Below are 16,046 nucleotides of genomic sequence, written 5' to 3' on the forward strand. Positions count from 1 at the left end.
TTTTTTAACTGAGATTTCCCTTAATGTAAAGCTTTACAAGTTATATCTGCAACCCAATGTTTTCCGTATTTATCTTCCAGCTTTACATTTAGGCATCGGACCTGATCTCAATGCTTACCAAGATTTCAGTGTGGTCAGATAATAAATTTTAAGGATAGACCAAAGCAGAGCTAAATTTTAATATTCCTTAATCTAGTCAACAACCAAGCTAGGATAAATGACCAATGATAAAAATGTGGAAAGTTAAACTGACCTTTCTGATTTTATGCAATGAAAATCTAGCAGGATTTCCTTACCAAAGATGTGTATTCAGTATTTGTAAGTTTGTGTAAAATAATGTGATGGAATAAGTATAATCTGCCTACAAAGAGATAATCATAGGAGACCAGAATGTTGTATTGTCCAGGAAGGTAATACAATCTCTTGAAAGATCTTATAGTGCCTTTAAAGAATTTTTCAGAGGTTCATCTGAAAGATGCTACTACAATGCATTCAACTCAAGCTGGATGTATTCAGGGTCATCAGACTTCTGTCAATGTCAGATTATTATCTGCTATTCTTGCTTTAACTCTAAAAGATAAGAGGTTGTGGTTATAATTTCTTGTATACTGATATGGCCTCTTGGTTGTTTTTTTTTTTTTTGAAGTAAATCTTGAGTTAAATAGGGTTTCTTGTGTTGCTAAACATTTTTTCTATGTTGTTGGATTTCCTTAGTAAAATCAGGGATAAATTTGTGTTTGCTATTCAATCACACACAGAGAACATACCATATTTAAAATCTCAGTCCTCACAACACATCTGATAATAAATGGCCAGAGCTTATCAGATATATGAAAAAGAAACATTGAAACATTTATAGTCTTCCAGCAGAGTTAATATTTCCCAAATCAAAATGCTAATAAAGCAAACTGGATATTCTTTCTCAACTTTCTCTGGAATTCCAATACATATACTGTAGTTTAGTTGAATGAAAATGAGATTCTAGAAACACTGTTTTGTCCTTAGCCATCTTTAGTTAATCAGTCCTAGATGTATCCAGTAACTTCCCATAATGTTCCAGTTGAGATATCCTGTCCTTAGCCTATTATTATTGCCCCTTTGTGTGAAGCTGGCAAAAGCAAGCCCCTTTCTGAAGGCTCAGGAAGCAACAAGTAGGAAATGCTTGTCAGAGAAGCTGGGTCCAAAAAGGAGACAGCAAAGGCCACGAGGCACTTCTGCTTCGGCCGCAGGGGCTGGGTGAAAAAGACGAGAGGTTGGTATAGGGAACTAGAAGAGAAGGTAGCTTGGTGAACAGATGCTTCCTGGGGCGGCTTTGTGCAGCTGGGCTGGGGCAGCTGTCGCTTCATGCTGTGCTGTGCTCAAGGGCTTCTTGCAGTCCCAGAGGTGGACAGTAGCAAATACTGTATGTGTAGGCTACAAAAAGCTAGAAATATTGTGTCCGTTGTCTTGGGTTTGTTTTGGTCTTCAACTAAAGCAATAACATGATAAAGCTTGGCATTTATCATGTTATCTTACCTTTGAAAATCTAAAATTGTTGGACCTGGCAGCTTTATTGTTTTGACTGGTTGCTTAGATGGCTTGAAAGTTGATTAGTGATTTCCAATACATTGAAAGTAGGGTGGATTGTGTGAGGTCCTATCAGGCTGTTACAGCATCTCCTATATAGGCACTTAGATGTTCGTGTTAGCATAATGCGATTCAGTTCACTGCCTAATAAAGATGGAATGGGGGGGGGAAATGCAAGCATTGTGGTCATTAGCTAAATATATCTTTGCTTTCCCTCCACAAACCAAATCCATTGTCTGCTGTGTACCTGACCTTGATTTTCTTACAAAACAATGTACTCTATACTGTCTTTCAATTATGTTTTTCAGTTTATTTCAGAAGAAGATGCATTCTAAATATGTAAAGGAAGTGAAGCTGGAATGTATTGTCAGAACACATAGTTCATTGCTATGATGATCTTGATGGATATATGGTTGTATTGGAATTATATTTTGTTCACACTATTATAGAAAGTTTATTAATGTCCAAAGGACATTATTATTATTATTATTATTATTATTATTATTATTATTATTAATACTAAAAAGGAACACATTGAAAAACAGACCTTGTTTGTGTGGGAAAAGTGGGAGATGCATTGGAGCTAGAGTTTCCCAGGGCAAGAAAGCCAATTATGTCAACAACCAACTGTCTTCAAACATCAAGCCTGAGAAACACAAAGCAAGGGGAGAGGTAAGGAAAAGTGCCAGATCTAAACTACAGTGTGTATAAGAAGAAACTATACCCTCATATTGGCAGAGAACAATCAGCTGCTTTAAGTGCTTTCATTCCAGTATGCAAGTATAGTTTCTTATCTGGCCATGCTGAAGCACTGTCTGGTTAGCTGGTTCTGAAATCAAAGTAGGGTGCCTGACAGTGGGGATAGGATGGAACAACAATTCAGCAAACCTGAGGTCATGCTCCTGTTCATAATGGCACCACAATTATGAAACAGGCTTTCCAACAACTGAATTTAACACCAACTTCTGTGACATTTCAGGTGCCAGGTGAAGAACCTGCTGTTCTATCCAGGCTTTTAAATAGCTCACATTTAAAAACTGTGCTTTAAATTATGACACTGCTGAGAACTCATCTGGTGTTTGAATATATGTATATTTTGCAGAAGTTTTTTTTTTTTAAATAATTTCTCACTGTAATTTGTTATTTTATTTTACTGTTTTTGAATTTACTGTAAGAATGGAATGTAAGCCACTTGGAATCCTGAAGAACGGGAGTAACATGTAAGTCCTAGTGAATAATAAAAAGAAATACTAAATTTGCCACAGATCCAGACCGTGATGTACAGACAATTTCAGTACATGTTGTTTTTCCCTTTTATTTCATATGTATTTCTATGAGATCACAAAATAACATATCCCATTGAGGTGACTGTGCATTCCAAAGCTTCCATGCTAAGTAGGATTCTGCAGATCTTCAAAGGGTTGCTTCACTTGAATTAAATATTGAATGAGCACTCTCCTGAAGCTGCTTTGCAAAACAACATGCTCCATCCCGTTTCTACCAACAAAGCAGTCACATTGCTTGCTTTGATGCCAACACGTGCCCTTTCAATCAGCTATCGGAAGTATCAGTAGAGGCTTTTGCCTATGTGCCGCACGTGCTCAGAAATAGAACTGCTGGATGAATCGTTTTTTTTTTTTATTTGTAATGTCTTTATTTCTGGAATTCACAGAAGGATATGTTTAATATAACCATGATGTACAGTGTGGCCACACTTAACATCATCGTCAAAAACTCCATGTGATGAAATGTGGGAATGACCTTGGGAGACAGGAGGGAAAGCTGCAGATTGGACAACCGGCATGTAAAAGATGTCTCAGTCCACAGAAGGATGTGTGTGTGTGGGAAACATTTCAAAAAGGACCCTCCCTCATCTCCCGGATAGTAAAAGGAAAGGAGGAGAGAAATACACTCAGCCTTGCAAGATTCTGTTAATGTAACCTTACAATAAAGATAGAGTTAGTACCCTTCTGGTTCTTGTCTGCACTACCTCACAGGATTAACTCCATCGATGCAATTAAATCATTCTCTTCCTCCTCCTCTTTATTGTAATTATGTGTACACATCAAATTCCGTCTGCAGATAAATCTGTTCATCTTAAATGCCTTAAATGCCTGTCTCTATGCATCTATTGCTCAGTCGATTTCTCCGTGCCTAGCTGCTACTTTTTTCTCTTACCCTCCTTGGACAATGAGCTATAAAGGAGAGGTAGGCACAGAGAGGAAAATGGATTGAGAAGCACGCACAAAGGTTTCTCTTTCTCTCACTATTTGATTCTAATCATCTTTTTCCATTTTCTAGGGGAGTTTTAGTATTTACAGCATTCCAAGACTGGCTTATATGGCTTATTTGACATGATGCATGTAACAGGACACTTGGCTAGAATCTGAAATATTATTTCAGTGTATTATTTTAACCTCTGAGGTTCAGACAGCATATAGGAGTACATGTTATCTGAACATACTGTATAATTGCTACTTTACAATGAAAATGTAATAACACATGTATTATCAAAGGTCCTAATATTATGGCTACCTATTGGAAACTGGCAAAAATAACAGTATATATACGTAATAGAAGTTTAACCATATTTAAGCAAGAATGGTTCCCATATATGCAATATATCACATGGCATGAGAAATATAATCACTTACAGTCTGGCTTCTAAGGGGGCTTAAATGTGTATAGTATAGTAAGTTAGCAGATGTACAAAGGGGGAACTCAGAAACCCAATAGTTCTTTTTCTTTATAATTTTTTTCAGTATTTTAATTCTTGTTAAATTGGTTTTGGTTAGCTTACATATTTTCCTTTTATTAACTATATAAATATAAATGTGTGTGTGTGTGTGTGTGTTTATATACATTATACACTGGAGACTTCAGTACTAAGTAACTACCTCAAGACTGAAACCTTTATTGTACAACAAAGACTTCAATGTAATCTGCAGCAGTTTCTTTTTTTTCTAATGTTACACTCAATTTCATGGGAAAAAGTCAAATAAACTGCTTGGAAAGTTGATATCCTAAATTGTAATTAATACTGATGGAGACCCAGTTTGGTGTCATGGTTAAGGGAGACCAGGAGTTCTAGTCCCGCCTTAGGCACGAAGCCTGCTGGGTGACTTTGGGCCAGTCACTGTCTCAGTCCTGGGAAGGAGGCAATGGCAGACCACTTCTGAAAAAATTTGTCTGGAAAACTGCAGGGACTTGTTCAGACAGTCACCAGGAGTCAATGTTTGGGCACCCCAAAATAATAATAATAATAATAATAATAATAATAATAATAATAATAATAATAATCTTTTTCTTTTCTTTATTTCTAATATTATCTAAATCATAAAAACATAAATTAATACTGTACCAATATCATTGTTTCAAAATAATATAATGTATTAAGATTTATAACAACATAATAAAAATGGAAATAAATAAATAAATAAGCTTGTTATGATATCCCATTCATATATTTTGGCATTGAAGCCTCATGGTAAACTCATCTTCAGAAGTAACATGATGTGCTCATGACTGATAAGGGAAAATAAGTGATATATTAAGAAATATAAAGAAAATAATTTGATATCTATTAAGAATATAGTTATTTAAAAAAAAAATACAATGAGCATGGTCAGAATAAAGCCATGTCAAAATCTGATTCAGTTATGTAAGCTATGGTGTGGCTCCCAGGCTTTTGTTGTTGTTGTTCAGTTGTTAAGTCGTGTCCGATTCTTCGTGACCCCATGAACCATATCACGCCAGGCCTTCCTGTCCTTCACTGCCTCCCTCAGTTGCTCAGTTTCATGCTCATTGCTTCAGTGATACTATCTAACTATCTCATCCTCTGCTGTCCTCTTCTCCTTTTGCCTTCAATCTTTCCCAACATCAGGGTTTTTTCCAAAGAGTCCTCTCTTCGTGTTAGGTGACCAAAGTATCTGAGGTTGAGCTTCATTATCGATCCTTCCAATGAGCAATCAGGGTTGATTTCCTTTAAGATTGACTGGTTTGACCTCCTAGCAGTCCAGGGGACTCTCAAGAGTCTTCTCCAGCACCACAGTTCAAAGGCATCAATTCTTCGGCGCTCAGCCTTCTTTATGGTCCAGCTCTCACAGCCATACATTACTACTGGAAAAACCATAGCTTTGACTATGTGAATCTTTATCAGCAAGGTGATGTCTCTGATTTTTAATATGCTATCTAGGTTTTTCATAGCTTTCCTCTCAAGGAGCAAGCCTTTTGATTTCATGGCTGCAGTCTCCGTCTGCAGTGATCTAGGAGCCCAAATAAATGAAGTCTGTTACTGCTTCCATTTCTACCCCTTCTATTTGCCAGGAGGCTCCCAGGCTTACATACACTTTATTTCATTCATAGGCTTCCACATTCACATGAGGAACACATTACAATTATGGTTACATCTAAAAAAGAAACAGTGGCTTGCCTTAATCAGTTTAATCCAGAAGGAAACTCTGTTTTTGGATCCCAGTCTGTTGAATGTTGGCTTGAATAAGTCCACAGTTCCCTGAGTAGAAATGGCATGTAGAATAAAACACTGAAATCTTTAATTCTCATCAACACACGAGAAGGATATGAAATTGCTGAAGTTTGAGATTCACCCAGATTCATTTCTAATGGCATACTAACTGCATATGATTGCATGGTCACTTTTGTTAGGAACTACAGGAGCTGAAATCCAACACTGATTTGTATGTTCATGCCAATCAGGTTTAAGTCCAGAACTACATGTGCTCTGTGGAATATATTACATAAGTGCAGAGTAAAAGCTCATTTTCATGTTGTTATTCACAGGCTTTTTCAGGAAACACCAATGCTGACAGTGTGGTATATTATAAGCTTGAACATTCCATCAAAGCAAGATTTCTACGATTTGTCCCTTTGGATTGGAACCACAATGGCAGGATTGGAATGCGGATCGAAGTCTATGGATGTGCTTATCGTAAGTAATGTATTTTCCTTTAATGAGCAGAATGACACAAGTCTGTAATGCATTTGTAAACTGAAAATGAAATCCAGCTTGTAATAATAATTGGCCTTTGCTTATTGCAGTTACAAAGAAGCATTTTTGGGGGAGGGATATCAATTTTGCATTTTAACATCATACTCTCTTTTACTATCTTGATTTTTTGCATACTAAGATCAATATCATGCAACACATTGTAATATATCTACATAATTCTGAACTCCATCTGTATAACAGATTTTTTTTTCCCTTCCTTTGTGCTTCTCCTCTACCCCTCCAGTGATCAGGTCTCCTTCCTTCTCCCCTGATAAGCAGATATAAAGTATATTTTCTTTTCAGTTTCATTTACATTTTGTAATTTACAAGACAGTGACGCCAGGCTATTAAAAAGAAAATGCACCATGAATTGAGTGGATTTGAAGGACAAGGACTGCCATATTCATGGCCTTCAAATGCTGCTGAAACCATCATACATCCAACAGTATTTTGAAGACATGATGGTGATGAACAATTTCAGTGTATTATGGACTAGTGATCCTTTAAAAGTGATGAGAGGAAAAAAGGAATGAAGCTGATGGCCACCAGTCTCAGTTTTTCCTCACTGCAGATTCCACTTCCTAGCCTCCAGTGAATGAGCTGGTTGGCAATTAAACCAGTTTAATTAATCCTTTTCCAGGTTTCAACTCATCCATGACAGATAAGCAATTACCAACTGCTTTCCATTCTATGGGCCTGGTGCACGATTCTGAGGACTGGTAAAACAAAAATCAGTTTTCCATTCTTCCTATCGCTTGGGCTAAGAAGGGAAATCTGGCAGAACTCTTGTCAACTTCACCCATTTGTGTAAGATGGAATGATACACAGCAGGTGTACTAGACTGCCCTGCTTGTGCCAGCAGAGCAAAAAAACTTGAGGACATTTCTGAGCAAGCTAAGTGCAGTCTGAAGATGATCCATTCCCATCATCCTGAAGTGCTAGGCAGCTTGTCCTCAGGCTGGGGAACAAGCAGGAAAGGCAAATCAGCCATCAGATGTGTTAGGCAGCACTATGCGGATTCTACACTTGGTCTTAGTCAAAAAGCTGAGACTTTACTTGGTCACCAGCTTAGTGTTCTAGTATCTAAGTAGGATAATTCTCAGCAGCAGTTTATCACTAATTTTAGAATTCTAGTTCTTAAATGTTACTTTTTTTTTTTAGTATGGAATTGATTGCATGTGTAGTCTATTTTAGTCTGCTATATTTATATTTCTATGTACTTATTTGCCAATTTCTTCTTTCTGTTCTTCTATTTGTATCTTCTGAAATGAAGTTGTACAAAACGCTAGTCAATGACTGTCATAAATGCTTCTGAACTTTGAACATCATGCTGAATCTTGACACTGGGACACTGGGATGTTTGTTGTCATCTCTAAACAGCCACCACACTTTGCTAGTTTTATTTTATTGCCTTAAAACTCCTCACAAATCACACTATTGGCAGAAAAGAAGTATCTGAAATTGAGGGCAGCAGCTGGGGTTAATATTTTTAATGACCCGGTCTGGAATATCAGACAATGAATCTTGGATACTTTGTATGCAAAACATAGATTTTTCCACTGAACTTCATCTTTTCCTTGAATCAGTAAAAGTGTCTATTGAGATATAAAAATCATTAACTTTGGGGGGGGGGGGGCGACAAACTGCAACTATATCCTATTCAAAATGATAGTGAGAAGAATCATGAGCATTTGACAGCAAATTGTAATTATAATTGATAAAATAGCCACGATTAAAAGACCAGGTTCCTTCTTTTGGCTTCTGTAATGATCATCTTGAATAGGAATTCCTGAAAAGTCAGGTGAAGGCCCCATTGACATGATTCTGCCATCCTCCTCAAATATGAGGAGTTTGCAAATGGTGTCATTTCAAATTTCAGGGCTTTCCCAGTTGAATGCTCTGTGCTGTGCTCTGCATATATGACTAGGCATATCCATAATTTCACTGCAAAAATTAACATTAACTTTGAAAATTATCATTTATAAAAACTGTCTGATCTTCTTACTATCTACAGTCCACTTCAGGATTTGGGGTCCTTCCCAAACACCACCACTAGAAGAATTTGTATGCACATAATGCAGCACTGTTTTCTCTATTCTGCAAGACCTTCTCCTCTGCTGAGTCCTTCACAGATATTGAAACAAACTAGGGTAGCATGGTGGGCTTAAGGTGAAATAACAATCTTTTTAATGCTAAAAAAAATGTCACGGGGGCCTGATGGGGGATTGCACATTTGGTATTGGCTCGTGGGATATTAGATTCTAACCCCCCCCCCCGCCGTCATCTTGAATGTTTTAGTCTTTTTATGTATATAGTCTTTTTATATAGTTTGATTTTTTAACTAAATTAATGTGGATGTTTATATGTTTAACTGTTTTTGAGGTTTGATTTTAATTGTGAGCTGCCCAGAGTCACCCTCTGGGGGAGAGGGGTGGCATATAAATTTAATAAATAAATAAATAAGACTGACAGAATGTCAGCAATAAGAAATATTATGTTGTCCATATGAATCCTAGGATGTAGGAGTGTGTGTGTGTGTGTGTGTGTGTGTGTGTGTTTCTATTTATCTATCTATCCACTCATTTGAAGATTGGAAAAGGAAAAAAAATCAATAAACCCAATGTTTAGAAATGTATGTGCGCCACTTAAAGTGCATAATTAAGGTTTAATGTCAGAGGATAGTAAAAACAAAACAAAAAACAACAACGACCAGAAATAGCATAGGGATTATGCATAACTATTACCTCTGATGGATTTGTTAAGTGATATGTCTGTGATAGATTACAACATATTTAAAATAGACTGAACACATAGCATGGCATTCACTTGGTGCCTGGTTTTAATGGACTTACTTTCCCAGTGGAAAGGCAGTGATTAAAAATAAAACAAAAGGGAAAAATGGACTCAGATAGTTCCAGTATGTTTCAGTGAGGTTTATTTACAGATAGGTCACTGCAGAATTGCATGCAGCTTTATTAAGTTTATGGGACAGGATAGAGAACCAAACAAAGCAATTGGTGGGACTCAAAAGAAGGTAAAACTTACAACAGGATCCTTTAAAATACTGCAGATACCCCTTCAGCAGAGAACATGGATTCTTTAATGGGGCTCACAGAGATGAATTTTCAAAGGCTTATGCCCAAAATAAAGCATAATATAGCAAGTGTTTTGTCAAATGAAATAATATTAAATAGGAGTTCTCCATTGATTTGGAAGAAGGCAGTCAATTAATTGAAAAATGACTCCCTGGAAGCCTGATATATCTTCATTTACTTCACAAATCTAGCTTTCAAGAACTATTGCCTCTTTTGTCTTCTTTACTTATGGTGTGTGAATGTGTTTGTAACTTATTAAATCATTCTTATATATAGATTATGATAAATACTATGCTATGTTTGTGTCTAATATCCTAGTGAATATGTGTATCCTTGAAAATGGCAATCTTATATGCACGGACATGGACAGAAGGTGACAGTAGGAGGAAATTATAAACCATGCTTTGTGACGTCACAACTCAGACTTCTCCCTTTACAGATCATGACAATAAAAAAGGGGCAGAGATTGCACTGTGATGTTGCAACACAGGTTTCATTCATTTTGGCATCATCACAGCCAGCTGCCGATGCCTCTGCTAACATAAAATGAGACAAAAACATATGGGGAAATGTGTATAACTTTGGGGCAGTAATGCATATCATATATGTAAAATGTGCCTGTTTCCCCACGTACAGAAAATGGATAATTTATTTCTCTATTATTTTTCAGACTTATATCAAATGCTCTTGTAATACTGTGTATTTCGTAACTTAAAACAAGATGAATCCTCCTTTTACAACCTCTGAAACCCCCCTTGTTCCCCATGTTATTCAATATGTATGACAAGAAAATGTCTCACATTCTTCTCTTAATCATCATGTGAGCAACACATTATCATGCATTTATATCCTTAGCCATATTATAAGAAAACTCTTGTTGGTGTTCCTTCTAGGATCTGATGTAGCAGATTTTGATGGAAGGAGTTTCCTGCTCTACAGATTTAAACCCAAATCCACAACCGCTCTAAAAGATGTAATTTCTCTGAAGTTTAAAACCAGCCAAAGAGATGGGATTCTGCTACACCGAGAAGGACAGAATGGAGATCACATTACATTGGTTTTAGATAATGGGAAGCTTTCCTTATTCATCAATATAGGTACCAAGTACCCAGTCATATTGTCTCTCTGCTTAATAGTATCCCCTTAAGAAAAAAAATCTGAACTCTCATATCTTCACCACCTACACTGGTTATTGTAACAGACCTAACCATTTCTTTTTCTCCTCTTGAAGGTGATGCTAAAATGTATTCTACCGATGCCCAAATTAATATCACTCTGGGTAGCCTTTTGGATGATCAGCACTGGCATTCAGTCCTCATTGAACATTTCAATAACCAAGTGAACTTTACAGTTGATAAACACACTCACCATTTTCATGCAAAGGGAGAATTCAATTATTTGGACCTTGATTATGAGGTGTGAACATTATCTTTTGTTTATTAGAGTTATTATCTTTCTGATGTAAATGAGATTATGCAATTGTGAGATGCTTAGGTGAGGCTTTAGCTTCTCTGCTTTCCGATGAATTAACCAAATATGATTTTGAAACACTGTTAGGAAATTATTGCTATGCAGGATTCAAATCATGGTCAATGGACAAGTACAACAGTAGCAGGAAATTCAGCTTGGTACTGATGTTCAGGTTGGGATGTTAATTTGTGCCCTGCAGAGTAAGACTGAAAGTGTTTACTTTCCTTTATGGAATTGGTGGCAACACAACTTCATTAGCCAGTTCTCATATCCCTTCACTATTTGCTAGTAAATGTGCAGTGTTGATCATTAAAGCAAGCATGGGAAAGGTGAGATAAGCTAGGGAAGGAACAGACAAGGACAAGTTGGTATCTGTTTAAAAAAAAAAATCAAGTTATTTCAAGATGCATTGAAGTTGCAGGGACCAGTGAAGGTACCCTAACCCTCCAAGTGATCCTTAGGATAAGTTATTGAAGTCCTCATCCTAATTTCAAAACCCTTATTGCAAGAAGTCAGTTCAAACTTCTAGTAAGAAAAATATTGGTTGTTCCCTGCAGCCGTAGCCTAAAAGAGAGGAAGAAAGATATCAGAAAGAGAAAAAGAAAGTACCAATCGCTATTTGCTTTAACCCAGCCCACTATGTAGCCACCAATATTATCCCTCAGGAAATTCTGCTTTCTACAGAAAAAGTTGCCCAACCCTTCTCTAGGCTAAGGTGAAGTTATACCCTAGTGGAAGAAGATAATTGATCACTTCATTGCCACACTGAGACATTCATCCTTTCTCTTATCATCTTTCATCTCTGCGCAGTGGCTTATAGAATCATATGGGAAATAGAACAAATGTATGTGAGCATGAGGTCGGGATGAACAAGTAGAGTTCATTCACCTGTGAATTATTCAAAAGGCTGAGGAGCTTTCTTTGTAGAATAAAACTACTGAATGCACAGGAACTTTCATGACTGTAACATCTGTGTGCACAGTACAGCGCCGCAGTAAGAAACCTGTAAAATTTCAAATATTGCTGAAATATAGCTCCCAACAGCCGTATCTATCATGGCCAATGGGGAAGAGTGCTGGGGGTAACAGTTTGGCAACATCTGGAAGGCCACAGGTTCTTCATCACTGGTTCAGTGCATCTAATGTAACATGAAGAATAGGTTGCCATGCATATCTTTAGTAAAAATAAGAAATAACAATAAATATATTTGTGAAACATATATGCAGATAGTTTCATTGGACTGCAAATTACAGTACAATTTCAGGTAAGCAGTTGCAATGGTCAGATGAAAACAGGGTCTTAACCTAATTTTTGTCTTTTTTTTTTTCTATTATGCTATCAATATATAGTTGTACATGTATATACACTTGTATGCTCTCTGTATGTATGTGTGTATGTATGTGTATAGGTGTGTGTGTATTCATTTATTTATTTATCTATCATAAAGTATATACATATCTAAATATACACCTAATTTGTAATGAATGTAAATTCCAAATAGATATTCACAGAATGGCATTGTTCAGTTAGAAATGACACATTTTTTCTCCCTTGAAATGACTACTAAAGAAATTTTCCACTATTCAAGAATGAGAACATGTTTGTTTTGAGTATTTTTCTTTGCTTTATTACCTACGGAACAGTTCTTAAGGTCTGCATTTTAACCTACAATTTATGTTAATGCATTTACCAATTGAAAAGAGGTTTTAAAAAATGAATTGTTTCTAAATTGGCCAGAATGGGAACTGCTGTTGCTATTCTATTGTTAGCATTTTTGTAACCATTGTTGCAAGCAGATTGTCAGAAAAGTATTTAATACTGTTATTGATTTTTATTCTCTTTCTAAGCTCAGCTTTGGAGGGATTCCAATACCTGGAAAATCAGGGATATTACTATGGAAAAACTTTCATGGATGTTTTGAAAATATTTATTACAATGGGGTGAACATTATTGATTTGGCCAAGAGATATAAACCTCAGATCAACATAATGGTAAGAAATATTTATATGTGTGCTATGTAAGGTGTGTCTCTCTGTGTGTGTGTGTATTGTATCGCCCATATAAATGGAGGCTCATAAGATTACATTTAAAAAATATATTTTGAAAAATATTTATTACAGTGGGGTGAATATTATTGATTTGGCCAAGTGATATAAACCTCAGATCAACATAATGGTAAGAAATATTTATGTGTGTGCTATGTAGGGTACGTGTGTGTGTCTGTGTACATGTGTGTATACACATATGCTCTTTCCCTTATAGCCTCATTTCATAGTAATGTTCAAACTGCAATGTGAGATTACTATATATTGAAGAGATTAAATTCTAAAAAGTTAATTTAAGGATGCTATTGGAAACAGTGTCTTCTCCCCTCCTCTCCATGTAACTGTGTCCATGAAAAGTTTTTCTGGTTGAAATCGTATAAGAGAGTAAAGGTGGCTGTGGGGGAATGAGAGGGCATGAATCTTCTCTTTAGTGAGCTTAAATTAATACTCTATGATCCAAGCCTAATGCCTCCTGCTACCAGCAGCCTCTATTCATCTCATATTGTTCAGAAGTCCCCTTTATACTTTTGAACTCTTTCTGGGGTTATAGAAGCTTGCATGGGAAAGAAAACAATACATTTTTCAACCACCAACTTTTAAAGGGAAGTTACCTTAGCATCTATACCTTAACATTTTGGTTCTGCTAACTTAAGTGCATTGTAACTGGCTTAAATTGACAATATCAGTTTAAATATTTGTAAAAGCTGCAGCTCTTGTTGTTGTTCCCTTGGTGCCCTAAGCACATGCTTAGTTTGCTTAATGGTTAATCCAGGGCTGTGTGAACAGTATCTTATCTAGCTCGGCACTAGCTTGACCCATAGTATGTAGGTTTTATGTGTAATATAAGATGGCAATACATTCATATCATGCACTTTTCCCTCACAATGCATAAAACTTTCAATGTGAAGAAACAGCTTCTTGTAAAGATCTACTGTAGATAGAACAGCAGTGGACAATTCACAGTCAATTTATAGCCACCAAGCTTCACTTATGGTCACGAAGCCCAGACCTTATAGAAAGCAGTTTGGAGCAAACTATTTTAAAATTGCAATTCAGTTACTTGCCTCCCCCCCCCCCCCAGGAGCGAATGGGCAGAAAAAAACAAAGAAAAATTATGCTTAATTGTTCTAGATAGGACACAAATAATATATATAATTCAAGTCTTCCTCTTTTCCCCTTACATGCACATTTCAGTAAAATCATGTTATTCTCATACCTCCTGAAATCTTGAGGCTCCCCAAAATGTAAGTTTAAAAAATCCACCCCTTGAAAGTTAAGCATTTGTCTTTGCACCTATTTGGTTGGGATTCACTCATGTACTAGATTAGGAAAAGCTGCTATAACTCTGCTTGACAAGGCTGAGGGATGTAAAAAAGGGAAATTACAGATAAGGTGATATATGGGATCAAAGAGATCACTGGAAGAGCTCTAGATTATTACTGGAAACATTTGGGAAAGCTGGCCATATAGTTACCAGAAGCCAGGCTTCATCACCTCCTATACCTGTTAGAAAAATCAGGTAATATGTAATATAATAACAATAGTATTTGGTGAAATTGGTGCCTTTAAAATAAAATTATTGCCACTTTATATTACACTGTTGCAACTGTTATAATGTCACTCATATAAATAGAGGCTCATAAGATTACATTAAAAAAATCGTTTTGAAGAATACATGTTTACATCTTAGAAAATTATATATTTTACATAACGGATGTAAAAATATCTGTGCTTATGTGCATATGGATAAGAAATAGACTATTAAAAGAATAACAAATGACAGGGGGATAAGAAAGACAAGGGATGAAAACAAACGCCATGGGAAAATCTAGTTACGTATATTTAAAGTTTGGAATGAAAAATAAAGAATGATGTGAAACTTTTCTGAATATCTAGGAATGGGGGATAAACATAGTATATTCGGTTCTCATTTTAATATGACTTTACACAATTAAACTTTCCTGAACCTTTCTGCAAACTAGAACAGTTATATGCCCAAATCAGCACTTTTCCTGGTACTCGGATGCAATCTGCAGCTTAAGGTATATACAAAAATGTACATATTAGATTAAAGTGAGTGATATTCATATATAGATGGAAAGGGCGATAAAATTGCTTGGGGGAAAGTATAAATTTAGAAGTGTATATTGGGAAAATTAACAAAAATGATATCTATATCTATATAGTACAAAAGTTCAGTTCTCAATTTTTATAAAGAGTAGGCTATCAACCTTAATTAATGTACTTACATGGGGTCTCCAAATTGTTTAAAGTAATTATATATTGACTAGCAACTATGGCTGCTGGCAACTATGGCTAGATGTTTCTAGTTCTGTACTTCTATCAGTACAGACGGATAGTTCTCATAATAGATGACATTATCTTGTTAAATGCTATTTTTCATCACTATCTTTTCTTGAAGCAGCTGGACGCTAAACAACTGCTATCTGTAATTTCTCACCTACTGTAAATATGCATAGTTATGGACAAATTAATCTGGCTAATCCTATCCATTTCTGCATTGGCCTAATGTTTTTCTTGTTTCATTTGTTTCCAGGGCAATATATCTTTCTCCTGTTCAGAGCCTCCAATTATTCCTGTCACCTTTTTGAACCCCAATAGCTATTTAGCATTGCCTGGAACAGCAGGACTAGAGGACGTTTCAGTCACTTTTCATTTCCGCACCTGGAACAATGAGGGGCTTTTGCTATCAAATAAACTATATCAGACTTCAGGTGGCCTCCTTATGTATCTAAGTGATGGGAAAGTTAAGCTGAGCTTCTACAAACCTGGAAAGGCCCAGAGTGATATCACTACAGGTGAAGCAAAAAGCAGAAGAAAACAATTTGTAAAATAAATGCT

General features: G+C 36.2%; 1 protein-coding gene across 1 annotated transcript in view; it reads left to right on the forward strand.

The window, feature by feature from the left end:
• The window catches only part of CNTNAP4 (contactin associated protein family member 4), a 221,585-nt gene that overhangs the window by 134,621 nt on the left and 70,918 nt on the right, over positions 1 to 16,046 (forward strand). The window contains exons 4-8 of the mRNA XM_088129777.1: positions 6,367 to 6,514; positions 10,563 to 10,766; positions 10,901 to 11,085; positions 12,987 to 13,130; positions 15,742 to 16,003. Coding sequence (XP_087985903.1) covers positions 6,367 to 6,514; positions 10,563 to 10,766; positions 10,901 to 11,085; positions 12,987 to 13,130; positions 15,742 to 16,003 — 943 coding nt within the window. The remainder of the gene's footprint in view (positions 1 to 6,366; positions 6,515 to 10,562; positions 10,767 to 10,900; positions 11,086 to 12,986; positions 13,131 to 15,741; positions 16,004 to 16,046) is intronic.

This window comes from Python bivittatus, unplaced genomic scaffold (assembly GCF_059951505.1).
Source record: "Python bivittatus isolate LINGU-HERP-01145 unplaced genomic scaffold, Pbiv_v1 ctg000850_np1212, whole genome shotgun sequence".
Lineage (NCBI taxonomy): Eukaryota > Metazoa > Chordata > Lepidosauria > Squamata > Pythonidae > Python > Python bivittatus.